General features: G+C 39.0%; 1 protein-coding gene across 1 annotated transcript in view; it reads left to right on the top strand.

Moving 5' to 3' along the window:
- Nucleotides 1-27,852, top strand: part of LOC121488154 (kinesin family binding protein) — a 40,766-nt gene that overhangs the window by 6,453 nt on the left and 6,461 nt on the right. The window contains exons 2-6 of the mRNA XM_041750466.1: nt 38-136; nt 13,937-14,016; nt 14,333-14,516; nt 17,236-17,320; nt 26,528-26,643. Of these exons, the coding sequence (XP_041606400.1) occupies nt 38-136; nt 13,937-14,016; nt 14,333-14,516; nt 17,236-17,320; nt 26,528-26,643 (564 nt within the window). The remainder of the gene's footprint in view (nt 1-37; nt 137-13,936; nt 14,017-14,332; nt 14,517-17,235; nt 17,321-26,527; nt 26,644-27,852) is intronic.

Below are 27,852 nucleotides of genomic sequence, written 5' to 3'. Positions count from 1 at the left end.
ATGGTCATTACTTATTTCTCTTTTCTTTGTTTTCCAGAATAACCTGGGTATCTTGTGGTCTGAAAGAGAAGAAATTGAAACTGCACAAGCTTACCTAGAATCGTCAGAAGCACTATATAAGCAGTATATGAAAGAGGTATGTTTTATGTCAGATAAATTTTAAATTTTTATTGAAACTAATCAAGATTTGAAGGCTCTTGTTCCTCATTTACAAATGAGTACATGACTCTTCAGTATACTCAGGGACCTCTCTGTAGAGCTATCTAGATGGTCACCTAATAGGGGTCTTCAAAATAATCCTCAGATGGAGTTGAAGTGCAATCTTAGTCCAAATATAATTATATAGGAAATATTCTGTCTGATGTTATCCTAAAATATTGATATTGACATATTTTCAGTTAGAATCTAAAAATTCTGTTTTGATAAATAAATAATTATAAAAATTCTATTTTGGTTTCCACTGAGAATAGCAGTGCTTAAAGGAATGCAAACAGCTACTTAAGCAAAATATCTGAAGTCTTTGAGGCATGGTTTTCAAATTTCAGCATACATTGGTCTGGAGGACTCTGGAGGGCTTGTTAAAACAGAGCACTCACTCCCAGACTATTCAGGAGGTCTTGGTTGGGGCCTGAGAACTTGCCTTTTTAACAAGATAGCCAGGTGATATTGATGCTGCTGGTCCAGGTACTACACTTTGAGAGCCACTGCCTCAGAGAAAGGGCTTTCAGTGATTTTTTTTTTTCCCAATGAAATCCTTTTGAAGTGCAGTTTATAAAAACTGATTGAGCTGCTTTGCTTAAGCAGGTCAGAAGAACCCTCAGCCCAATCCACTAAATACCGTCCTCCCACCCCACTGTGGTAGTACTAAAGAGGTGCTATCGAACTTCTAGGGCTCTTGGGAGCCTAGATCAAAAATTTCTATTTTAGAGGCCTGCAAAGGTGGCAAATTACTCTGTTACCATCCATTCCTTAATAAATTTTACCTACTAAAAGTTGGCAGTTTGTAGATTATCCATGTGTGCAAGCAAGGGGGTATTTAGGGCATTTCTGTATTTTCATCTTAATTTTTCTGTGAACCTAAAACTGCTCTAAAAAGTAAAGCTTAGTTTTTAAAAAAAATGTTGGCAGTCTTCTAAAATTAAAATGGATTTTGGTTAATTTTGTTTTGAGGCTATGTGTAGCACTCCTCTAAATAACCAGATATTGTGAGGTTTCTCACATTCAGAGTTAGGAATCAGTGCCTTATTGGGGCGCCTGGCTGGCTTAGCCAGTAGAGTATGTGACTCTTGATCTTGGGGTTATGTGTTTGAGCTTCATGATGGGGGTGGAGCATACTTAAAAATAAAATCTTAGCACTTGTGTGTGAAGTAAGCAGAGCCAGAGTGAAGATCAGAGGCCGAACTTGGGACATGACAAGATGGCCGAGCTGGTCCACGGAATTGTCAAGGAAACCCAGCGTTTGCTGGCAGAAGTGGTTTCTGGCATTAAAGCAGAACCAGATGAGAACAATGCCCACTGTTTTCATTTGGTCATTGCTGGCCTCTAGGACTTCCCCTTTGAGGGAGAGACTTTTAAACTTCAACTATTCCTTCCAGAAGAATACTCGATGGTAGCCCCTAAACTATGTTTCATGACCAAAATTTATCATCCTAATGTAGGCAAGTTGGGAAGAATATGCTTAGATATTTTGAAAGATAAATGGTCCCCAATATTGCAGATCTGCATCATTCTGCTCTCCTTTGGTAAGTGCTCCCAATCCAGCATGATGATGTAGTGGAGCAGTGGAAGATCAGTGAAGCCCAAGCCATAGAAACAGCTAGAGTATTGACTAAGCTATATGCTATGAATAATATTTAAAATCGATCTGATCATCAAGCATGCATCATTTTTGTTCTGTCAAGACTTCTTCTTCTTTTTTTTTTTTACATTTATTTTTTTTTATAAATTATTTTTTATTGGTGTTCAATTTACCAACATACAGAAAAACACCCAGTGCTCATCCCGTCAAGTGTCCGCCTCAGTGCCCGTCACCCATTCCCCCCCACCCCCCGCCCTCCTCCCCTTCCACCACCCCTAGTTCGTTTCCCAGAGTTAGGAGTGTCAAGACTTCTTCTTGTCTGCACTTAATGGACACAGTCTTAGAGACATGACAGAATAAAACCCCAGACATGTTCAGTCCTTTGGTGATTAAATACACAGTAGCAGATCTATGTCTTGTCCTGATTCACTTTGTAAAGCAGGAACAGAGGCTAGAAGTACCATCTGGATTGTTGTGAAATGTTTAAAATTATTGTCTTTTATTCATTTCCTGCATCATGGTTTAAGTATAAGACACTGTGAAAGAAGGTAATTGTCAGGATTAGCTGCAAGGGTGTGGGTGTTTTTATTTTTATTTTTTTTGAGGGGGAGAAGTAATTTTAATTTTATAGCTCCTTTCCCCCTTTTATGGTGATCTAATTGCATTGGTTAAAAGCAGCTAACCAGTTCTTTAGAATATGCTCTCTAGCCAAGTCTAATTTTATTTAGGTGCTATAGATGGACAGACTTGATTGAACCAAAATGGGAACATTAAACAAACATCACAGCCCTCACTAATAAACATTATGACTTTGCTGTCAAGTGTGGAATCCTTTCTTCAAGAAAAAGCTTATGATCATTTTGTATGGCTTGTTTGGAAACTTCTGTAATCTCATGTTTTAGTAAAATATTTTTTGTTATTCCACTTTGCCTTTGTATGGTTTATTTCACTGTGTTTATTTCATTTTCCCAATGTGATAGTTTTTTTTTTTTTTTTCCAAAAATTAAAACTGGGGGGTGCCTGGGTGGCTCAGTCATTCAAGCATCTGCCTTTGGCTCAGGTCATGATCCCAGGATCCAAGGATCGGGGATATGGGAATTGAGTCCCGGGTCCTGAGTCCCTACTTCATCCCAGTCCCCAGTCTCAGCAGGCTCCCTGCTCAGCAGGGGGTCTGCTTTCTCACTCTGCCCCTTCCCACCATGTCAGTGTGCATGTACTCTCTCTCTCTCAAATAAATAATTAAAATCTTAAAAATTAAAACTGTTGGAACATTCTGTTTTGGTCTTCACCATCTGACAATTTGAATGGCAAGAAGTAGATTTTGCCAGTTTCTTTTCATCTATGCAGATTTGTGTTAAGATACCACTAAATGGAACATTTATAAGCTGGCCCTGAGCATGTGTAAAGCATCGGTCTCTGATATTTTTTTGCCTCATACAAATTAGAGATAAATGTGTTTGTGTTATTTGAAAAAAATCTTGAAAAAGAAAGAAAAGTCAGTGTCTTACCAAGTTCACCAGATATTTCTATGTTGCTAAAATCAGTGGTAAATTTTAAATCCTCATCTTATTTGACTTATCAGTAGCATTTGACATAGTTGCTCAATCTAGCATTTGGCACAGTTCTTAGTCTCTTTTCCTTAAAACACTTCTTTTACTTAGCTGTTCCACCTCTTTTTCTTTCTTCTCAGTCTGTGATGCTTCCTCCGTATTTCCCCAGCCTCTGGAGTGCCCAGTGTGGAGTCTTTGGATACCTCCTTTTTCCATCTGCATTCATTTCCTTATTCTAGATACCATTTCTTAGCTGATGGCTCCCAATTTTATCTCCAATTTGTACCTCTCCAACTCCGGTCTTGTCTGTCCCACTGCTGATTTGACATTTGCACTTTTTAAAGGAGTAGATGTCTCTAAAATTACTGTCTGACATTGAGCTTCTGATAACCTCCTCCTCACCTCCCCTGCTTCCAGTTGCTGAGGCTAGAATCTTGGAGACTCTGCCTCTGCTCACACCATATCTAATCTATAGTTGACTTCACCTTTAAATTATATCTAGACTCAAGTCACTGCTATTACCTGGTCCAAGCTGCCACCCTATCTTGCTGAGATTATTGCTGTAGTTTCCTGCCTGGCCTACCTGCTCTCATGCCCCCCTCAGACTGTCCATAGCCTGTTCAGAGGCAGATCACATCCCATCACTACTCTCAAGGTCTGCCAGTGGCTTTCCCATCTCTCTCAGAGTAGATCCCAAAGACCTTATGAAGACTACAAGTTATTTGATTTGGCTACTATTACTTCTGTAATTTTTTTGTAAAAAGATTTATTTATTTGGGGGGCACAGAAGGAGAGGCAGTGAGAATCTTTTTTTTTTTTTTTATTTAAAGATTTTATTTATTTACTCATGAGAGACACAGACACAGGCAGAGGGAGAAACAGGCTCCACGCAGGGAGCCCGACGTGGGACTCGATCCTGAGTCTCCAGGATCATGCCCTGGGCTGAAGGCAGCACTAAACCACTGAGCCACCCGGGCTGCCCAGGCAGTGAGAATCTTAAGCAGATTTGGTGCTGAGTGCAGAGCCCAACGTGGGGCTTGATCTCACGACCCTGAGATCTCAACCTGAGCTGAAACCAGGAGTTGGATGCTCAACCGACCGTTGCACCCAGGTGCTCTTTACTTCTCTAATTTTATCTTCTCCTATTCCCTCCTGTCTTATTGTGCTATAGCTATATTGGCCTTCTTGCTGTTCCTGAAACACACCAGACAAGCTCCTGACTCACAGTCTTTGCCCTTAACTGTTTCCTCTGCTGAGACTGCTCTTCCCCCAGGTATCTACCTGGCTCACTCCTTCATTCCCTTCAGCTCGTGACTCAGATGTCTTCCATCCAGTGAGGACTCATTAGCCACTCCATCCAATACAAACCACCCCTGTAATACTTCCTGTCCTCCTCTCCTGCTTTATTTCCTGCCTCACACTTATCATTATCTAAAACATTGTTCATTTTAGTGATTTATCTTGTTTCATCACCCATCCCTGGTACTAAAATGTAAGCTCCCTGTTGACAAGGTATTTTTTATTATTGTATTTACTGCTGTTTCCACAGCATCTAGAACGATACCAATTTCTTGAAATAATGAGTGATTATTTCACTTTGTCCATCCAGATCAACCAAAAAAAGAATGTTACTACTGTGTGAATGCTTGAGTGAATTTAATAGAGCTTTGCAGTTTAAATATGTATGTATATATACACACATATATGTATTAGGTGGAAAATTTAATTGTTTATCTGATTTTGTACTTAGTATCATTCTGAATAAAAATAGTTTTAGTATTTCATAAGTTATGGACCTAATAGTGGCAGGCATTAGCATGTTATTTAAGAAAAATCTGTAGATAAGAAATATAATTCCAGGTAAAGGAGAGATCTAAACACAGCAGGGGAAATCACTGGATCTGAAGATGGGAGACCCAGATTCTAGTTTGGTTTATGGTTATAACTGATTGAGCTGGGGGAACACAGACCTGTGCCACCCATCCTCATCTGTAAGATGGGGATAGCTTTCCTATCTCAACAACACAGAAATGTTGTAGGGGGCAGGTAATAGAGTATTTAATGCAAAGTCACTGGAAACATGTTCTGCATATCATATAGTTGCAGAATGGTTAAGTAAACTATGGTACACTAATTAAAGGGAATATGATAACACCATTAAAATGATAAACATCTGGATCATAAATACATGGAAGATGTATACAATACATGCATACACCTTGATTATACTCTATTAGCATTTTTTCATCCTCCCTGGAAAGGTGGACTAGATGTTATAAGTAGTGAACATGAACGTTTTTTTTTTTTTTAAGATTTTATTTATTCATTCATGAGAGACACAGGGAGAGAGAGAGGCAGAGACACAGGCAGAGGGAGAAGCAGGCTCCATGCAGGGAGCCCGACGTGGGACTCGATCCCGGGACTCCAGGATCACACCCTGGGCCCAAGGCAGGGGCTAAACCGCTGAGCCACCCAGGGATCCCCCGTGAACATGAACATTTTTTGTTTGAGAAGTTGTAACTAATATACACTAATGTTTACTGAGTGCATAAGCAGGCTGTATTTTATTCTCACAGCTTTAGGAAGGAGGCACTGGGGTTTTTTGCTTTATGAAGGAAGTACTGTTCCCATTTATAGGTAGGTAGTTTGTGATTCAGTGAGGTTAACATATACTATGTGAGAGAATCAGGATTTAAATCTCATTTATCAGACCCCAAATTCTTGCTCTTTGTACTGTACCATGCTGCCTTCCAAGGCAATATTGTTGAGTAGTTATTGTATTAAGATAAAGGAATTCTTTTTCTCCATAAAATTGCTCAGATATAGAATAAGTAAATAGAAAGAAAATGTATTTTATAGTTACAAGTAGTTATTCATTAGTAGGTTTTGTTTGAGGTTAAGAGACCACATCTGGGGCACCTGGCTGGCTTATTCAGTGGAGCATGCAACTCTTGATTTCGGGGTCATGAGTTTGAGCCCCACATTGGGTGTAGAGATTACTTAAAAAAAAAAAAAAAGTTAAGGGATGCCTGGGTGGTTCAGTGGTTGAGGTCTGCCTTTGGCTCAGGGTGTGATCCCGGGGTCCTGGGATCAAGTCCCATATCGGGCTTCCCACAGGGAGCCTGCTTCTCCCTCTGCCCCATGTCTCTGCTGCTCTATGCTCTGTGTCTCTCATGAATAAATAAATAGAATCTTAAAAAAAAAAAAGTTTAAGAAGTTATCTTACCAGTTTTTTTTTTTTTTTTAAGTAATCTGTACACCCAGTGTGGGGCTCAAACTCACACCTCCAGGATTAAGAGTCTCATGCTCTACCAGTGAGCCAGCCAGGCACCCCTCCCAGATGTATTGATATAACTGACATATAATATTATATAAGTTTAGGATGTACAGTATGATAATTTGGCACATGGATATATTACAAATGATTACCACAGTAGGATTACTTTTTTATTTTTTGGAGGGGGTGATGAGAACATTTATGAATTAGTTTCTTAGCAACTTTCAAGTATACAATATAGTATTGTAATTATAGTCACTATGCTACTTATTAGATCTTTAGACTCATAACTGGAAGTCTGTGCCCTTTGCCCACATTCTCCCCATTTCCCCTTCTCCCAGCCTCTGGCACTCACCATTCTACTCTATTTCTAGGAGTTCACCCTTTTTTTTTTTTTTTTTTTTTTTTTTTTAAGATGCCACATATAAGTTGTACCATTCAGTATTTGGAGAATGGCCATTTTAAAAGCATTTGAACGTGTTATAAAATTGCTTTCCAAAAAGACTAGCAATGTACTCTTATTTCACTAGTGTATGAAAGTTCTCATCTGCTTCACAACTTTCCCTTATATAGCTTTTAAAAAAATCTGTTATTGTAGGCAAAATATCTCATTTTAACTTGAATTTCTTTGATTTTTTTTAAGTGTTTATATTCCATTTTTATTTTTTCTTTTGAAAGTGTTTACTTCATGCCTTTTTATGTGTATTACTCGTTTGTGTTTTCTGGCTGATTTGTTTGCTCATTATGTTAAATCTTTATTTTAAATTGAGATATAATTGACATATAACATTAGTATAGGATATACAACATAATGATTCAATATATGTATATATTGTGAAATGTTCAACACCAGTCTAGTTAATATCTGTCACCACATACATGTACAGTTTTTTTTCTTGTGTTGAGAACTTGTAAGATCTGTTCTCTTAGCAAAATTCAAATATACAATACAGTATTATTAACCGTAGGCACCATACTGTACCAGTACATTCCCAGGATTTATTTGTGTTATAACTGGAAGTTTTTGCCTCTTGATCACCTTCACCCTTTTCTCTGCTACCTCCACCCCTGGAAACAACCAGTCTACTCTCCATCTAGGAACTCTTTTTTTTGTGCGTGGTTTTTTATTCATGAGAGACACACAGAGAGAGGCAGAGGGAGAAACAGACCCCATGCAAGGAGCCCGACGTGGGACTTGATCCCTGGCCTCCAGGATCACATCCTGAACTGAAGGCGGCGCCAAACCACTGAGCCACCGGGGCTGCCCTTGTGTGTGGTTTTTTGTTTTGTTTTTAAGATTGTACATATAAGTGAGATCATATGCTATTTGTCTTTCTCTGACTTATTTCATTTACCATAATGTCCTTAAAGTGCATCCATATTGCAAGGGGAAGGATTTCCTCCTTTTTTTAATAGCTAAATAATTTCCATTTTATTTTAATTTTTTTTTTTTTTTTTTTTTTATGATAGTCACACAGAGAGAGAGAGAGGCAGAGACATAGGCAGAGGGAGAAGCAGGCTCCATGCACCGGGAGCCCGACCTGGGATTCGATCTGGGGTCTCCAGGATCGCGCCCTGGGCCAAAGGCAGGCGCCAAACCGCTGCGCCACCCAGGGATCCCTATTTTATTTTATTTTTAAAAAAGATTTTATTTGTTTATTCATGAGAGAGAGAGAGAGAGAGGCAGAGACACAGGCAGAGGGAGAAGCAGGCTCCATGCAAGGAGCCTGACGCGGGACTCGATCCCAGGACTCCAGGATCATCTCTGGGCCGAAAGTGGGCCCCAAATCGCTGAGCCACCTAGGGATCCCCTACACACCACATTTTAAAATCCATTTATCTTACATTGTTTCCATGTCTTGGCTGTTGTAAAAAGTGCTACATGAGCTTGGGGGTGCTTATTTCTTTTTGAATTAGTATTTTCATTCCCTTTGGATAATTATCCAGAAGTGGAATTGCTGGATCATATGATAGTTCTATTTTAAATTTTTTGGGAACCCTCCATACTGTTATCCATAGAGGCTGCCTAGTTTACACTTCTGTCAGCAGTGCTTAAGTGTTCCCTTTCCTCTAGATCTTTGCCAGCGCTTGTTATTTCTTGTCTTTTTTAATAATAGCCATTCTGACAGCTGGGTTCTAATTTGCATTTCCCTTATGGTTAGTGACGTTGAGCGTCTTTTCTTGTGTTTATTGACCATCTGTATGTCATCTTCTGAACAATGTCTATATAGATCTCTGCCCATTTTCTAATTAGATTGTTTGGGTTTTTTTGCTATTGAGTTGCATGAGTTCTTTTTTTTTTTTTTTTTAAGATTTTATTTATTTATTCATGAGAGACACAGGCTGAGGATCAGGCCCTGGGCCAAAGGCGGCGCTAAATTGCTGAGCCACCCGGGCTTGTTCCTGCATAAGTTCTTTATATATTTTGGCTATTAACCCCTTCTCAAATACATGATTTGCAGAAATTTTCTCCCATTTGGCAAGTTGCCTTTTTATTTTGTTGTTGGTTTCCTTTACTTGTGTAGAAGCTTTTTAGTTTTATTCCCACTTTTTGGTATTTTACTTATTTAACAACATTTAAGCACTTATTTACAGTACCTACAGGCACTATTATAAATGATTTACATATTATCCATTTAATTCTCATGACAATTTATAAGGTAGATTCTTTTATTATTCCTATTATATAGATGAGGAAAGAGAAGCACACTAGATTATGACTTGCCCAAGGCCACACAATAGTAAGTGGTGAAGCTAGGATTTCAACTCACATGATCTGATTCCAGAACCCATACTTTTTCTTTTTTTTAAGATTTTATTTATTTATTTATGAGAATACACAGAGACGAGAGAGAGAGAGAGAGGCAGAGACACAGGCAGAGGGAGAAGCAGGCTCCATGCAGGGAGCCCGACACAGGACTCGATCCCGGGTCTCCAGGATCACGCTCTGGGCTGAAGGCGACGCTAAACCGCTGAGCCACCAGGGGCTGCCCCAGAACCCATACTTTGAACCACTATACTCTGTTGTCTCACTTAGTAGTTAGACTTAGTCTAAAGCACAAATGTGCTTTAGCTTTAAGAACTGTGTAGTATAGAGAGGACTTTGATATCTATACCAAAATGATGATAATAGATAAGAGGAATGTGCTGTGAGCAGAATGCAGATGGCAGATGGAACATTCCTATTTGTTTTGTCAGTTTAATTCACTAGACATTTATTGTTTTTACTATGTGCCAGATACTGTGCAAAATGCTAGGGAATCAAATAGAAATAAAGTATGGTCCCTACCCCTAAAAAGCTGCCCCTGGAGGATAAAGATTGGAGCAAATCAGCATGTTAATTTAACCCCCAAGGAATTTTATTTTTAAGATTTTATTTATTTATTTGAGGTAGAGAACACAATCCAGGGCAGGGGGCAAGAAGGGGCGGTAGGTACAGAGGGAGAGGGAGAAGCAGACTCCCTGCTGAGCAGGAAGCCTGCTACCAAGCTTGATCCTAGGACTCAGGATCATGACCTGAGCTGAAGGCAGATGCTTTTTTTTTTTTTTTAATGATTTTATTTATTTATTTGACAGAGAGAGCACAAGTAGGCAGAGCAGCAGGTAGAGGGAGAGGGAGAAGCAGGCTGAGCAGAGAGCCCAACACAGGGCTCCGAACCCACAACCTTGGGATCATAACCTGAGCTGAAGGCAGACACTTACCCAACTGAGTCATGCAGGCTCTCCCTCCCCAAGGAATTTTAGAATGTACATTTTAAAAGTCTTCTAGTAGGACGCCTGGGTAGTTCAGCTTTGAGCGTCTGCCTTCAGCTCAGGGCATGATCCTGGGATCTGAGATCGAGTTCCACATCTGGCTCCTTGCAGAGAGCCTGCTTCTCCCTCTGCCTGTGTCTCTGCCTCTCTCTCTCTGTGTCTCTCATGAATAAATAAATAAAATCTTTAAAAATAAATAAATAATAAAAGTCTTCTACCTTGGTTGTTGTTTTTTTTTGTTTTTGTTTTTTTTTTTTTTAATTCATGAGACACAGATAGAGGCAGAAGCAGGCTCCACGCAGGGAACCCGATGTGGGACTCGATCCTGTGACTCCAGGATCATACCCTGGGCCGAAGGCAGGCGCTAAACCGCTGAGCTACCCAGGGATCCTCTACCTTAGTATTTTAATTTTCTTCCTAATGTACTAAGAGGAGCAGAATACCACAAAGCCAAATGGAAATGTTTCTCTCTGTTCTGAACAAAAGATTCACAACAGCCATGATTAGGTTTCAAAAAGGAAGGAAAACTTTATTATTATTATAGAAACCTAATGGAAACAGAAGAGGAAAGGAATCTACACATAGATGAAGGTAATAGTAGGCAATAAAATGAGAATAAGGCAACGGTACAGCATGTTGGGTTCTTACAACATCAATCCTCATTAACTGGAGAAGCCCTGTGGAAGCAGTCAGGTTGGAGTCCTGACCCAAGAGGCCTAGGTGAGACTTCCAACTGACCATCCCCATAGAGGCCATATTTATAGGGCAAATGATGAGGTTTGAAGTTAAACATTTGTTTGCCTACGTGCAGTTTGGAACAAGCTACATTTCTTTGTTATCTTGTTTTTGTATTTTCAAGGAGCCTGGGCTATATGTGTCTGCCTCCCTTCTCGGATTCCATTCCGGGAGGTCAGCCCAGTCTGGAGCAGGAGGGGAAGTGAGATGAGATGTGTAGCTCTTGATGTCCAGAACAGAAGGGCCAGTTCTGACCTGAAGGCCAGATTGTGTATTTCAAACAACCAGGTTCCCGAGGTCATTCTCACAACATGAGTCTCACAAACAGCATTTCTTAGCCTGCCTGTGTCTATGCGGGTCCTTGTAGTCGGTTGTGTGGGACAAATTACAGAAACATCTATCTGTATAAAACACCTCTTTTCATGATTTCAGGCTCACGCTCTTATACATGAAATTGTTCATTTCAATTGTGAAGATATAGGCTGCCTGGGTGGCTCAGTCAGTTAAGCATCTGACTCCTGATTTCAGCTCAGATCATGATCTCAGGGTTGTGAGATGGAGCCGGAGTTGGGCTCTGTGCTTGGCATGGAGCCTGCTTGAAATTCTCTCTTGCTTTCCCCTGCCCTCCCCCCTCAAAATAGATACCATAGATACCACACGTCTATATTTCATTAAAAATTAGTATTAATATGGAAACATAAAACATACATTGAACAGTACTCAGTTATACCAGTGTTTGAGTTCAGAGAACAGAGTGGTTTGATGGGGTTATCTATGACATGTGGTAGCTGTAACAATGAAGTATGTATAGAAAATAATATATTGACTAATTCCCTTCATTAAAAGAGTAATAAGCAAGGGTGCATGAGTGGCTCAGTCGATTAAGCATCTGCTTTTGGCTAAGGTTATGATATCTGGGTCCTGGGATTGATCCCCGTGTCGGGCTCCCTGCTCAGTGGGGAGCCTACTTCTCTCTCCTCCCCACTAATGCTCTGTCGCTATCTCTGTCAGTCTTAAATAAATAAATAAAATCTTTAAAAAAAGTAAGCTTTTTTTTTTTTTTTTTTTTAGAGTAAGCATATAAACAGCCTTCAAAATTATTGCCATCTTGGAGGAATTAATTTATCTCTTATGTCTGCCTTGGCCCTTGCTTCCTGTCTTAGTCATTTCTACTTTCTGTGAATTCTAGGAACCCAAATTGTGATACTTCTAGTATTTATATCCAGAATGTAAGATCATATTTTTAAAAATGGAAGGCACTTTTGCTCCTTGGAGTTTAGTGAATTCACTTTAAAGCAAGGCTGGTCTTGCAGATGGGTCTATCCTCATAGAAGTAGAATGAGGCAGAAGTTAGGTTGTGCTCCTTTGGAGGGCTTAAGTTGGTATTATAAATGATTTACACGTATTAACTCATTGAATCCTCTAGCAATCCTATGAGGTAATTTTATCAATGAGAAAACAGAAGCACAGAGAGATTGGGTGACTTGGCCAAGGCAGTAAGCAATAGAATCACTGATTTTATTGCCCCTGTATTAAAAGAGGGTAATCTATATACTTTTGTCATTCCCTTAAGGAAAAAAATATTAAAGCAAATATTTAAAACTTTGATATGATTTTCGGTAGCGGTCAGTTTAGAACAATATTACTCTAAGGATGAATATATCTTTTTTTTTTTTTTTAATTCATGAGAGACACACACAGAGAGAGAGGCAGAGACAGGCAGAGGGAGAAGCAGGCTCCACGCAAGGAGTCTGATGTGGGACTCGATTCTGGGATTCCAGGATCACGCCTTGAGCCAAAGGCAGATGCTCAACTGCTGAGCCACCCAGGCATCCCTGAATATATCTTTTTTATTTGTCATAATTATGTAGGTTTTTTTTTAAGATGTTATTTTCCAAGTAATCCCTACACCCAACATGGGGTTCAAATTCACCCCCCCCCCCATCACGAGTCATGTGGTCTACCAACTGAACCAGCCAGGTGCTCCACTTATGTAGGTTTTTATATTGTTCCAGTTTTAGTATGTGTGCTGCCGAAGCGAGCACTTATGTGGGTTTTTAAAAGATTTTTTTTTTACCAGACAAAATTAAGGCTAAAGGAGTTATGCATCTCTAAGGCAAATTGGTAGATCTTTTTATTAATTTATTTATTTTTAAAGATTTCTTTATTTATTCATGAGAATACACAGAGGAGAGAGAGAGAGAGGGGCAGAGACACAGGCAGAGGGAGAAGCAGGCTCCATGAAGGAAGCCCGACGTGGGACTCGATCCCAGGTCTCCAGGATCACACCCTGGGCCAAAGGCAGCACTAAACCACTGAGCCACCCGGGGTTCCCTGGTAGGTCTTTTTTTTTTTTTTTTTTTTTTTTTTTTTTAATTTTTTTTTAATTTATTTATGATAGTCACAGAGAGAGAGAGAGAGAGAGGCAGAGACACAGGCAGAGGGAGAAGCAGGCTCCATGCACCGGGAGCCTGATGTGGGATTCGATCCCGGGTCTCCAGGATCGCGCCCTGGGCCAAAGGCAGCACTAAACCACTGAGCCACCCGGGGTTCCCTGGTAGGTCTTTTTAAATGTATTTGAGGTTCACCTCCAACAGCAGTTAAAATTTTGTCAAGTGTGAGCTTCTAGGCAATCTCCTTTTATTTGTTTGATTCTTTAAAATTTTATGGTTAAGAAAATTCCTTCTTGGGTAACATGAAAATGAACTAGTGAAAAATGGAGTATACTAGGCTTTAAAAATTTGATTTCTCCAGTTTCTCCAGAGGAGGGCGCTTGGTGTTTACAATTTAAAATTTTAGAGTTTTGTTTTTCTTTAATTGTAGATTGGGAGTCCTCCTCTTGATCCTACTGAGCATTTTCTTCCTGAAGAAGAGAAACTTGCTGAACAGGAGAGATCAAAAAGGTGAGTAGGTACAGAATCAGCTCTCACAGGTAATTCCATATAGTATAGATATGATGATTGTTACAAAAAGCACAGTATTTTCTCTTTTGAGACACTCTAAGGCTATAGAATGTGGATTCTGACATAGATTTAAAAACCTCCATTTACCACTTACTAGATATGTGACTCTGTTCAAATCTGAGGCTCCATTTTCCTTATCTGTCAGATCGATACAATAGCCATACCCAACTCAAAAGAGTTGGGATGAGGACCAACCTGTATGAAAGTTCCTTATAAATTGTAAACCATTATGCAAATATTCACTTTTTCTTCATAGATTTGAGAAGGTTTATACTCATAACCTCTATTACCTGGCTCAAGTCTACCAGCATATGGAAATGTTTGAGAAGGCTGCTCATTATTGTCACAGTACCCTAAAACGCCAGCTTGAACACAATGCCTACCATCCTATAGAGTGGGCTATTAATGCTGCTACCTTGTCACAATTTTACATCAATAAGGTAAGCTTCTCAAATAGTTGTCTAACAAAGTTACTGCTAGTGTATATAAAAATAAAACCAGTAGTACCTTGAAAATGTCATCCTTTAAAAACAGGTAGCTTGTATTTTATGATGTAAATTGGACAGAAAAATGCAACCCAGTTTGTCAGTATACTAGACTTTTATTGCTTTTTTTTTTGCATTAATCTTTTTGAATTGTAAGATGCTGAGTTTTATCATTGTCTTACATGCTGCTAGCCCCTAAAATTGCAAGTTAGTTACCTAAGACCAATTCTTTTTTGCTATAGCACACTATTAGTTCATTTGAGATGTTACCTTAAACTACAGAGTTTATTCTTTAGAGATACAGTTTTATCTTTATGCGGCGGTAATCTGGTAACTATGAGGATTTGTCCGAGGAAGTTGACTGTTAAATGTGGGCTTCGATAAAAGCATGTGATGCATTTCAGTTATTCTTTAGAATTAACTCCTCTATAGTAATTTTTCTCTGTGGGAAATGTCTGTTCAATTCCAGAGTTGTAGCTCTTTATGATATACATCTTCTGGAGGATTACATAGGAACAAACTTGAGCTTCTCAGTTGTTTATCAGAATTATTCAGAGTCTGTGCTTGCTTCGGCAGCACATATACAGAATTATTCAGAATCATGTTGGTATAGTTTTAATTGATCTGTTTATTTCTTTAGTCTCTAAGTTTTAATGCTAAAACCCTTGTAAGCCACCTTTCCCAGCCAAATTTTCTATTAATCCTCAATAAGATACTCAGCAATAGAAATTACTTTTATTTGTATTTCTGATTCACTCTGAAATTTTGGTAATTTTTTACTTATCAGGTTTCCTTAAATCTCTCTGGTTACCTGCTGCCATATCCTTACTGGGCCTTTATCCTTTCTAAGCTTTCTGTTAGTGCTGGTTCTGTAAATGCGCCCTATGTTTAAAGTATTGTCCCACAGAATTTCATTCAGAAAAGCTATTAGCAGGCGAGAAAGGGCTGTGGTGACTGCAGCATCGCTTCTAGGACTTTGGTCTAAGATCAAGCGTGTAAGTAACGCTGTTGCGTATATTGGAGCATTTGGTTAAATCTAACTCATGAATCCATTTCATCGTGATCATCATCAGAAGTGTTATCCGGTGCCTCTGCTTGTGGCACCTTTTTCTATAGCTTCCAGAGGCCCCTTATTTGTTTTGTTTAGCAACTTTAAAGCTATGTATTCATTGAGATTTTAATTAACACTTGAAACTCCATCAATATTAATAGTAATAAGATATCTAGATATTAATTTAAAGTGTAATAAAAAATTTAAAGTTGTTAAGCATTGCTTATGTGGAGCATGCGGTGATTTTCATTAGTACCTCCCCCACCCTGTGCTTTTTTTTTTAAGCCAAAATGTTCTATACGTTTTTGTTACAACTAGCTGAGTTCTATTGCAAACAGAGATTTGAACCATTTTTCTTAAAACGATGCAATTGTCATTTATATCATTCTCATCTTCATCTGGTTCCAGTGATGAGGTTTTGCTATTTTATGTGTCCCTACCTGGCAGGTGCTAAAAGTCCCACATTTACCAGCCACCTCAAGGGCACATGGCACTCACTGTTCTAGCAGTGGTTGCTTGCAGGGAACCAATCTGAACAAAGCTAAAGTGATAACGATGGGTAAGGGATTGCAGAGGGACAATTAAAGCTTCTTTACGTAAACTGTAACATTCCTTGGGTTTCTGAGGTTTAACACCAACATTTTGATCTGTAGATGTTGCTGGGCTAATACTGTACATGGTACCCCAGCTATTCTAAAGGTGGCTTCTGAATTTGCTGTAATGGAGAGATACGCTTAGTGCTGAGCTTATAAAGTCATAGCCAACCATGAAAAATCTTAGCAAAATGAGGTATTATTAATATGAATTAGACATTTAATTAATGAGGGTGGCTTCCAACTAAAAGTTGGACTTTAACTTTGTATTTCTGCTGGGTTGGTCCTGTGATTTACATGATAGATGCAAAGTGTTTATGTTACCGAGGGGATCTTCTCCAAGTGTTTGACAACTTTACCATGCCCAGATTTGAGTTAGGAAGCCTTCAAGTGTGTTGGTAAAGCAATTCCATATAGTTCATCTGTGGAAATCTGTTGACTTCAGAACTTCAGGGAATCTGTTGACTTTAGGGTGGGAGCCTTCATTCATTCATTATACATAAATCTCTCAAAATTCTAGAAGAGGGGAATATCTTCATATCCATATTTACCCTTTTTGCCTTTGAGGTAAGATATATAGAGAGATCTCTAAACTTCAGAAAATCCAATCTTCGAGTCCTCTGACAGGGTGTAAGTTGCCTACATATTTATCAGGCATGGCATTTTGGCTCTATGAACTGAACCTACAGAGCCATCTGAAGCATTCTCAGTTTAGGATGATAGCCATTCTGGTATTATACTTACTGATAGCTTGAGGAGAGCTAACTTTTGGTTCAGTCAGCAGTTGTCTCTCAGCCGGTTTGGATTATTAGTAAGAGTTTGGGGGCTTTATTATTTTAATCTTTGAGGTAGCTTTTTAACCAGAGAATACATGTCCTATTCCTTCTTAATGTTTAGCAACCATACAGGGTTTCCTTAGTGGGTTTTACCTAATTTTATAGCTTTTCTCATAGTAGAAGGCTTTATGTAAGTCTAATTGCAAATAAGGCTAGGTGATAATTGCACTTACCCTCGTTTATTTCCTCAACAGCTATGTTTTATGGAGGCCAGGCACTGTTTATCTGCTGCTAATGTCATTTTTGGTCAAACTGGAAAGGTCTCAACAACAGAAGACAGTAAGTCCACATGTGCATGTCTTATTGCACAGCTTTTAAAAAACATTTTGAGGGATCCCTGGGTGGCGCAGCGGTTTGGCGCCTGCCTTTGGCCCAGGGCGTGATCCTGGAGACCCGGGATCGAATCCCACATCGGGCTCCCGGTGCATAGAGCCTGCTTCCCCCTCTGCCTGTGTCTCTGCCTCTCTCTCTCTCTCTCTTTGTGACTATCATAAATAAATTTAAAAAAATAAAAAAAAAAACAAACATTTTGAAATCATTTTAAATTTTAGACAATTCAAGAACAGAACAAAGAACTACCATAGCCCTTCTTTTTTTTTTTTTTTTTTTTTTATGATAGTCATACAGAGAGAGAGAGAGAGAGAGCCAGAGACACAGGCAGAGGGAGAAGCAGGCTCCATGCACTGGGAGCCTGATGTGGGATTCGATCCCGGGTCTCCAGGATCGCGCCCTGGGCCAAAGGCAGGCGCCAAACCGCTGCGCCACCCAGGGATCCCTACCATAGCCCTTCTTTTTTTTTTTTTTTTTTTAAATTGATTCTTTTTTTTTTTTTTTTTAATTTTTATTTATTTATGATAGTCACAGAGAGAGAGAGAGAGGCAGAGACACAGGCAGAGGGAGAAGCAGGCTCCATGCACCGGGAGCCCGACGTGGGATTCGATCCCGGGTCTCCAGGATCACGCCCTGGGCCAAAGGCAGGCGCCAAACCGCTGCGCCACCCAGGGATCCCCCATAGCCCTTCTTAATTCAACTTTTAATAGTTGCCTCATTTGCAGTCACTCTTTTTTTTTTTTTTTTTTTTGGAAACCAGCTCATGTTTAATTTTGACATTTTAAAATTGGACAAGTGTTCTCACATCTGCCCCCAGCCCCCCCCCCCCAGCAGTCACATTTTATTGTCCATCAGAACCATTTGAGAAAAGATTGCATACGTTAGACTCCTTTACCCCTTTAATAATTTAGTGTATATTTCCTAAGAATATTTTGTTACATAATCATAGGAAAGGAAATGTAACATTGATATAATTCTCTTTTCTATAATACATATTTGTTTCATTAATTATCCCTGTAATGTCCTTTCAAGTATTAGAGTATCCATTTCACGATTTCATACTGCATTTAATTGTCAGATCTCTTTATTGTCCTTTAATCTGGAACAGTTCCTCAGCCATTCTTTCTCTTTCATCACATAGACATTTTTGAAAAATATAAGCCAGTATTACATTAGATTTCCATCAATTGGTGTTTGATATTTCCTTAAGCTAAGAATCTGATTACACATTTTTGGTTGGAATATTGCATAAGTAATGTGCAAATGTCTGATTTTTTAATTATAGTGTTTTACTTGGTTTTTTTTTTTTTTTTTTTTTTTTTTTTTTTTTAATTTTTTATTTATTTATGATAGTCACAGAGAGAGAGAGAGAGAGGCAGAGACACAGGCGGAGGGAGAAGCAGGCTCCATGCACCGGGAGCCTGATGTGGGATTCGATCCCGGGCCTCCAGGATCGGGCCCTGGGCCAAAGGCAGGCGCCAAACCGCTGCGCCACCCAGGGATCCCTGTTTTACTTGGTTTTAAAAATCACAGTTAACACTTTATATTTGAGAAAATCAAAACCACAGTGAGATATCATCTCATACTTGTGAGAATGGCTTTTATGAGAAAGACAAGAAATAACAAGTGTTGATATGAAGAAAAGGGAACACTCATGTATTATTGGTGAGAATGTAAATTGGTGTAGCCCCTGTGGAAAACAGTATGGAAAAAAAAAGAAAAAAGAAAACAGTATGGAGATTCCTCAAATAAAAAACAGAAATAACATATAGTTCAGTGATTCCACTTCTGGGTATTTACCCAGAGAAAAAGAAAACACTTAACTCAAAAAGGTATATGCACCCCCACGTTTGTTGCAGTATTCTTTACAGTCACCAAGATATAACAACAACTTTAAGTGTCCGTTAATAGATGAGTGGATAAAGAAAGTACGGTGTATATCTACACAATAGATTGTTATTCAGAGGGCAGCCCAGGTGGCTCAGCGGTTTAGTGCCTGCCTTTCACCCAGGGTGTGATCCTGGAGACCCGAGATCAAGTCCCAGGTCGGGTTCCCTGCATGGAGTCTGCTTCTCCCTCTGCCTGTGTCTCTGCCTTTCTCTGTGTGTCTCTCATGAATAAATAAATAAAATCTTAAAAAAAAAAAAAAAGATTGTTATTCAGAAAAAAAAAGAAAAAAATATTTTAGTGGAAGATATAAACTTCAGATTATAAATTGTCATGGGGGATCCCTGGGTGGTGCAGCGGTTTAGCGCCTGCCTTTGGCCCAGGGCGTGATCCTGGAGACCCGGGATCGAATCCCACGTCAGGCTCCCGGTGCATGGAGCCTGCTTCTCCATCTGCCTATGTCTCTGCCTCTCTCTCTCTCTCTCTCTGACTATCATAAATAAAAAATATTAAAAAAATTAAAAAAAAATAAATTGTCATGGGATGTAATGTTAGCATGGTGACTATAGTTAATACTATATAGCATATTTAAAAGTTGCTAAGAGGGGGGAATCCCTGGGTGGCTCGGCGGTTTGGCGCCGGCCTTTGGCCCAGGGTGTGATCCCAGGGTCCCAGGATCGAGTCCTGTGTCAGGCTCCTGGCATGGAGCCTGCTTCTCCCTCTGCCTGTGTCTCTGCCTCTCTCTCCTCTCTCTATGACTATCATGAATAAATAATAATAAAAAAAATCTTAAATAAATAAAAGTTGCTAAGAGGGTATATCTTTAAAGTCTCATTACAAGAAAAATTGGACTGTGGGGTCATAAATATTAACTATATACTTAATGTGATAATCACTTTGCAATATATACAAACATCGAATCATTATGTTGTGCATATGAAATTAATATATGGTTGATCCTGAATAATGTGGGGGAGGGGATTAAGGGTTCCTATACCCTGTGTAGTTAAAAATCTGCGTATAAATTTTGGCTCTCCGGGATCCCTGGGTGGCGCAGTGGTTTAGCGCCTGCCTTTGGCCCAGGGCGCGATCCTGGAGACCCGGGATCGAATCCCACGTCGGGCTCCCGGTGCATGGAGCCTGCTTCTCCCTCTGCCTGTGTCTCTGCTTCTCTCTCTCTCACTGTGTGCCTATCATAAATAAATAAAATTTAAAAAAAAATTTAAATTTTGGCTCTCCAAAACTTAATTACTAAGAGTTTACTGTGGACCAGATGCCTTACCATAAGAACATATATTTTGTGTGTTATATGTATTAATACTGTATTCTTAGAATGAAATAAGCCAGATAAAAGAAATGTTAAGAAAATCATAAGGAAGAGAAAATACATTTATAGTGTTATACTGTAAAAAAATTCAGCTATAAGTGAACCTGTACAGTTCAAACCTGTGTTGTTCAGGGTCAGCTGTAATGTCATGTGTCAGTTGTAACTCAATTTTTAAAAAAGATTGGTACTTTTTATTATTATAAAATCAATAATATACCTGCATAGGGCCCCTGAGCACATTTTACTAACTTATCAACCCAGTAACTTTTGCTTCCAAACTTTAAGGAAGTCAAGTACCCAGATCCACCAGCTATTTCTGAAAAAGAAAGAAAAAGGACTTCATATCTAAGTGCAAGTTCCAAAATACAGTCAGTCCTCATTATTTCTGGAGTCCATATTTGCAGATTCACCTGTTGCTAAAATTTACTTAAAACCCCAAACTCAGTACTCGAGGCACTTCTGTGGTCATTTGTGCAGAGTAGGAAAGAAGTTGAGTTTCCTGAGGTGCACGTTCCCAGCTGATGTCAAACAAGACAACACTCTGCTCCTTGTTTCAGCTCTCCTATAGTAAATAAGTGTCCTTTTTGTTGTTTATTTAGCACTCCATTCTTCACATTTTTGTGGTTTTTTTGTTGGCAATCTCATTGTTTAAAATGGCCCCTAACTGTAGTGCTGAAGCACTGTCCAGTGTTCCTAGCACATGAAGGCTCTGATGTCCCTAACGGAGAAATTATAGTGTTAGATAAACTCCATTCAGGCACAAGTTATAGAGCTATTGATCAGTGTTAGTAAGTGTTCAGTGTTTATAAGTGTTAATAAGTTAATAAGTGTTCAGTGTTAATAAGCCAACAATATATATTACATAAGGGATCTTTAAACAGAAACACAAAATGAAGTTATACATATTCATCAGTTAATGAAAATGTGACCAGAAGCTCATGGAAATCTATTTCAGTATTATCCTGAGGAGTAATGTTTCAGCCTTTGAATAATTCAGTGTTCATGATGACTTTATGGAACATAACTACCACGAATAATGAGAATCGACTGTACATTGTCTCCTTAGTTTTACTTTTGGAGATAAAAACCACCTTTTGGGGGTTGCCTTTTTGGGTGGCTCAGTTGGTTAAACAACTGACTCTTGATTTGGGCTGAGGTCCTGATCATAGGGTCATGGAATTGAGCGCCATGTTGGGCTCCCCATTCAATGGGGAGTCTGCTTGAGATTCTCTCCCTCTTGCACTCTGCCACTCCCCCCATTCGGTGTCTCTTTTTCTCTCTCTCTCTCTCAAATAAATAAATAAATAAATCTTAAAAAAATAATAAACCTTTTTCTGCTGAAACAAATATTCATCTAAAGGAGATAATCCAACTCACCAATGACTTGAAGTGCCATGCTTCCGTGTTATTTGGAAGTCTAGCAACTTGATTTTCTCCCTGTAGAGCTGGACCCTGTGACTGTTGTACTTGGTGTTGATGGCACATCCATGCTGATGGAAAAAGGTAGACTACAGAGGAGAGTTTACACGGATTAGTAGTAATACTACATTAAATCTAATATGGTGATGGAAAATGTTAATTTGCGTTACAAAGGATTTTTTTTTTAAGATTTGATTTATTTATTCATGAGAAACACAGAGAGAGAAGCAGAGACATAGGCAGAGAGAGACAGGCTCCATGCAGGGAGCCTGATGCAGGACTCGATCCTGGGATTCTGGGATCATGCCCTAAGCCAAAGGCAGATGCTCAACTGCTAAGCCAGCCAGGCGTCCCTAAAGGATTTTTTTTTTAATAGTGGAAACAAAAATAATTTAAATGATGAAATTTATTTATTCATTTATTTGTTTAGATTTTAATTTTATTTCTTTTTTAAGTATATTCCACAACCATTGTGCAGTCCAGTGTGGGGCTTGAACTCACAGCCCAAAATTAAGACCCGAGCTGAGATCAGGAGCCAGATGCTTAACAGATGGAGCCACACAGGTGCCCCAAATCAGGAAAAATATTAAAATAAATTTTTCCTTGCAAAAAGGAATGCCCTCCACAGATATAACATAGTAAATATTTTGGTAAAACTGGACATAGGACCTGCAGTACAAAATGAAATGATTGGTCCTTCATTAAACTATATCCATCATTCTGAATGTTATTTAGGGGAAGCTTTGCACTTAGAGACTACCTTTTAATTCATGAGAATTCCATTTCAATTTGAATTTCACTAAATTGGAATTTTTGACAAATTGGTTAATAGTTGTGCTTTCACCTTGTTTGACACTATTTCTTTTCTTTTTTGAAAGACAGAGACTGTGTGCACATGCACAAAATTAGGGGAGAAGCAGCAGGGGAGAGAGAATCTTTTTTTAAGATTTTACTTATTTCAGAGAGAGTGAGGGAAGGAGAGTGAGAGTGGGTGCACACGCGTGAGAGGGAGAGAGAGAGAAGAGAATCTTTAGCAGGCTCCACGCTCAGCCACAGGGCTTGATCTCATGACCCTGAGATTATGACCTAAGCTGAAATCAAGAGTTGGTCGCTTAACCAGCTGAGCCACCCAGGCACCCCAACACTATATCTTAACAGACACCATGGCATGAGTAAGGTGATAAAAGTAAATGATTATTTTTTATTACTTTTTTTTTTTTAAGATTTATTTATTCATGAGAGGCACAGAGAGAGAGAGAGAGGCAGAGACACAGGCAGAGGGAGAAACAGGCTCCCCATAGGGAGCCCAATGCAGGACTCGATCCTAGGACCCTGGGATCACGCCCTGAGCCAAAGGCAAATGCTCAACCACTGAGCCACTCAGGTGTCCCAAAAGTAAATGTTTAAACAATCAAGTTGAAACTGCTTTCAACTAACTCCTAAGGTCATGTATAGATATGAATTAGAGAATTCATATCTTAAACTAGGTACTTTAAACCTTGTTCACACAGGTTTTTGGACTGGATTTTATTAATACAGTTTGATTAATAATGGTGTTGAACATCGACATATCAAATCCTGTCTTAAGTCTTTGTGGGCATCATCTTGTAATTAAATCCTCATAGCTACACTATCAGACTGTTACTATTATTATCTATACCTGACAGACGGGGACACTGAAGCTCAGACTGGTTCAACAACTTGCCCAGTGTCACACAGATAGTAGGGGACAGGGCTGGCATTCAAACCCAAGCATGATGGTTCTGCACCTGTAACTTATAACTCCATACTCTACTGCTTAAGCACAACAACTGATCTAACCCTTCCCTACCCCACCTCCTGACCTCCCCTGGTAGGGGATTCAGCAATCTTAGAGGCTTAGAAATAAGGACAGAAAAAATCAAACTCACAGTACTAAGGTTGGGAACAAGTCTGTGAACATCATAAAGATGGACATTGGGGGATGCCTGGGTGGCTCAGCGGTTGAGCATCTGCCTTTGGCTCAGGGTGTGATCCTGGGGTCCTGGGATTGAATCCCCATTGGGGCTCCCTGCGAGGAGCCTGCTTCTCCCTCTTCCTATGTCTCTGCCTCTCTCTGTGTGTCTCTCATGAATAAATAAATAAATCTTAAGAAAAAGAAAGGAAAGAACGAACGAACATTGGTTTTTCATAAGATGCTTTAAATACCTAAGGAATGCATTCTCCCTATCTCTCTCTCTCTCTCTCTCTCTTTTTTAAGTAAGCTCTACACCCAGTGTGGAGCTTTAACTCATGACCCTGAGGTCAGGAGTGGTATGCTGTACCGTTTGAGCCAGCCAGGTGCCCCAAGGCATGCATCCTTAATAGGGATAAAATTATTTATTGGAACGTGAAGGAAAAAAAAAGCTTAGCTATTACAATGGTTTGGAGGGGAAAAAAAAGAAATCTTGTCATTTATGGTAACATGATTGGACATTGAAGGCATTATGCCAAGTAAAATAAGTAAGAAAGACAAATACCGTATGGTATGACTTAAATGTGAATCTAAAAAAATAAAACAAGAAAACCAAACCCATAGATACAGAGAACAGATTGGCAGTTACCAGAAGTGGTGGCTGGGTGTAAAGGAAGTCAAAATGAACAAACTTCTAGTTATAAAATAAGTAAGTCATGGGGATGTATAGTTTACAGTATGGTGGCTGTAGTTGATAATACTGTGTTGCATATTTGAACTTTGCTAAGAGTAGGTCTTAACAGTGCTTATAAGAAAAAATTTTGTAACTATGTTCAATAGTTGACATTAATTAGAGTTATTGTGATCATTTCACAATATGTACAAATATCAAATCATTATGTTGTATACCTGAAACTAATATAAGGTTATATGTCAGTTAAAAAACATATTTATATTTGAGTTATTTTACAGATTTTGTCACAAATTTTTTATTGTGGATCAGAAGAATAGAGACTATGAAGAGTTAAGGAGATGTACATTATTAAATATTTGTTTTTTCCCTTTATTCAGTACATTGAATTAATTGTAGATTGATTGGAATCTGAAATGCGTTTGTCCAAAAAAGATTTATAGGGACACCTGGTGGCTCAGTGGTTGAGCATCTATCTGCCTTCGGCTCAGGGTATGATCCCAGGGTCCTGGGATCAAGTCCAGCATCTGGCTCCCTGTGGGAGCCTGCATTTCCCTCTGCATGTCTCTCTGCCTCTCTATCTGTGTCTCTCATGAGTAAATAAATAGAGTCTAACAAAGATGTATAAACTAAAGCAGTGAGTTATTTTTACTCTTTAAAATAGAAAGTTAGGGCAGCCCGGGTGGCTCAGCAGTTTAGCACTGCCTTAGGCCCAAGGCCTGATCCTGGAGACCCAGGATTGAGTCCCATGTCAGGCTCCCTGCATGGAGCCTGCTTCTCCCTCTGCCTCTCTCTCTCTCTCTCTCTCTCATATGAATAAATAAATAAAATCTTAAAAAAATGACAGTGTCCAATGTTTTCAGAATACTTTCATTGAGTAGCCCCATATATTGTTGGTTAGAGTGCTTTTTCAAATAATACAGCAGTAGATATCAAGAACATTTAAGATAGTATAGACTTGGGACACCTGAGTGGCTCAACTGTTGGGCATCTGCCTTTGGCTCAGGACGTGATCCCAGAGTTCCATGATTGAGTTCCGCATCAGGCTCCTGCATAGAGCCTGCTTCTCCTCCCTCTGCCTATGTCTCTGCCTCTTTCTGTGTCTCTCATGAATGAATAACTAAAATCTTCTTTTTAATGGTATATATAAAAAAAAAATGGTATAAACTCTGATCCAGTAAATTCTCCTAGGAATCTGTCCTAAGGAAATAACCCAAAATCCAGACAGAATTATGTACAGAGATCTTTTTGTTTAGACTTGTTTCTTATAGAAGTGGAAACAATGCATGCCTAGAATTAGAAGAATGGTTTTATAAATAGGGAATACCTATTTCATTACATATAATGCTATTCTTAAAACTGTTAAATAGTTGATAATGATATTGGTAAAGTGTTAGTGGTATAATATATAGAGAAAAACTTATATTCAAAATTGAATATATATTATATTGTGGCCTTAATTTTTACCGACAGATGACACAGAAAAACCTAAAAGAAATATACAAAAATAATAGCAGTGAGTGCCTCTGGGTGGTAGGAATTTGGGATGGGTTTTTTCCCCCCACTGCTTCAGTGAGAATCCTTACTTTTATTTTTTTAAGATTTTATTTATTTATTTGAGAGAGATAGAGCATGAATGGAGGATGGGGCAGAGGGAGAGGGAGAAGCAGACTCCCCACTGAGCAGGAAGCCTGCCGCGGGGCTCCATCCCAGGACCTGGGATCCATCCTGGGATCATGACCTGAGCCAAAAGCAGACACTCAACCGACTGAGACACCCAGGTGCCCTGAGAATCTTTACTTTTAAGTTCAGGAAAAAGTAATATAAAAAGAATGTAATACACAATGAAAATTACGATTGTGACCATTAACCTGGACAAATTATGTCGTGTGATTTTAGCTACTGAAGCTGAAGGTGATGTTCCAGAGCTTTATCATCAAAGAAAAGGAGAAATAGCAAGATGCTGGATCAAATATTGTTTGACTCTCCTACAGAATGCCCAGCTTTCCATGCAGGTAATGTTGTCAAAAGTTGCCTTTTCTTTGTTAAATAAGCAGAATGTAAGTAAAAGCTTAAAATGGGAACTATGCCCATTGGGCTCACTGCCTGTTTATTATGCAAAGCATGCAGAATGCTCTCAAATATTTCTTGCTCTCCCATCTTTACTTTTTAGAGTCCAGTTTATTTAAGGTTTGTCTCAAATGTCACTTCTTCCTTAAAGACTTTACTTTGAATAAAATATAAATTCCTTGAGAGGCGGAGGCTGCATCATATTCATATTATATCACTATCTCCAGGCACAGTAAGTTCTTAATATATTAATTGTTCAGTGTGTAATGAATTCTTCATTGCTTACTGGTATCATTTCCCTCCTTTAAACTCCATAGAACTTTCCTTGCTCTTCCTAAATCACATAGATTTTTGCTTTGTATTGTCTCTATTCACATTCTTAGCTTTTCCCTTCACCTCTTTTTATACTATAAGCAATCTAACCTTTATATCATTTATACAGTATATAATTTATATTTATTTTATAAAATATATATATCTGGAAATAGCCCTGCCAGTTTATAGCTGTATGTTTGTGGCAATGTACTTAATCTCTCTTTGTCTCAATTTTCTCACAAAAGAGGTGGAGATGGGGTGCCTGGGTGGCTCAATCAGTTAAGTCTCTGCCTTTAGCTCAGGTCATGATCCCAGGGTTCTGGGATGGAGCCCCACATCGGGCTCCCCACTTAGCGGGAAGCCTGCTTCTCCCTCTCCCTCTGCCTGCCACTCCCCTGCTTGTGCTCTCATTCTCTCTGTGTCAAATAAATAAAATCTTAAAAAACAAGAAAAGGAGATGGAGATGATAATAGTACTTACCTAGTGATGTTATCAGAATTAATACATATGCAAAGGGCTCAGAAAAGTGTCCTAGACATACTAAGTCCTTAATAAATGTTAATGGTCATCATCATCATCATTACTAATCCATACTGAATCCTAGTTTCTAACCACTAAGGAGGAAAGTAAATAATTTGGATGCAATACTGAGTGTAGATGCATGGAAGACTTTCCTGGAAGAATTTTTTTTTTTTAATGCATGCATTAAAATACAATAATTTTTACTGGTAATAATACAGAACTTATGAAACTACTAAACAGAATAAAACCAAACAGACAAACCGCAAAATCCTGGAGGCGTATGTTGTGTAAGGGTGAGAGCATTTTAAAAGTAGATG

The sequence above is a fragment of the Vulpes lagopus genome, chromosome 3 (genome assembly GCF_018345385.1).
Source record: "Vulpes lagopus strain Blue_001 chromosome 3, ASM1834538v1, whole genome shotgun sequence".
Classification (NCBI taxonomy): domain Eukaryota; kingdom Metazoa; phylum Chordata; class Mammalia; order Carnivora; family Canidae; genus Vulpes; species Vulpes lagopus.
Note: the sequence above shows the minus strand (reverse complement) of the source record. Positions and strands in the feature narration are given on the sequence as shown.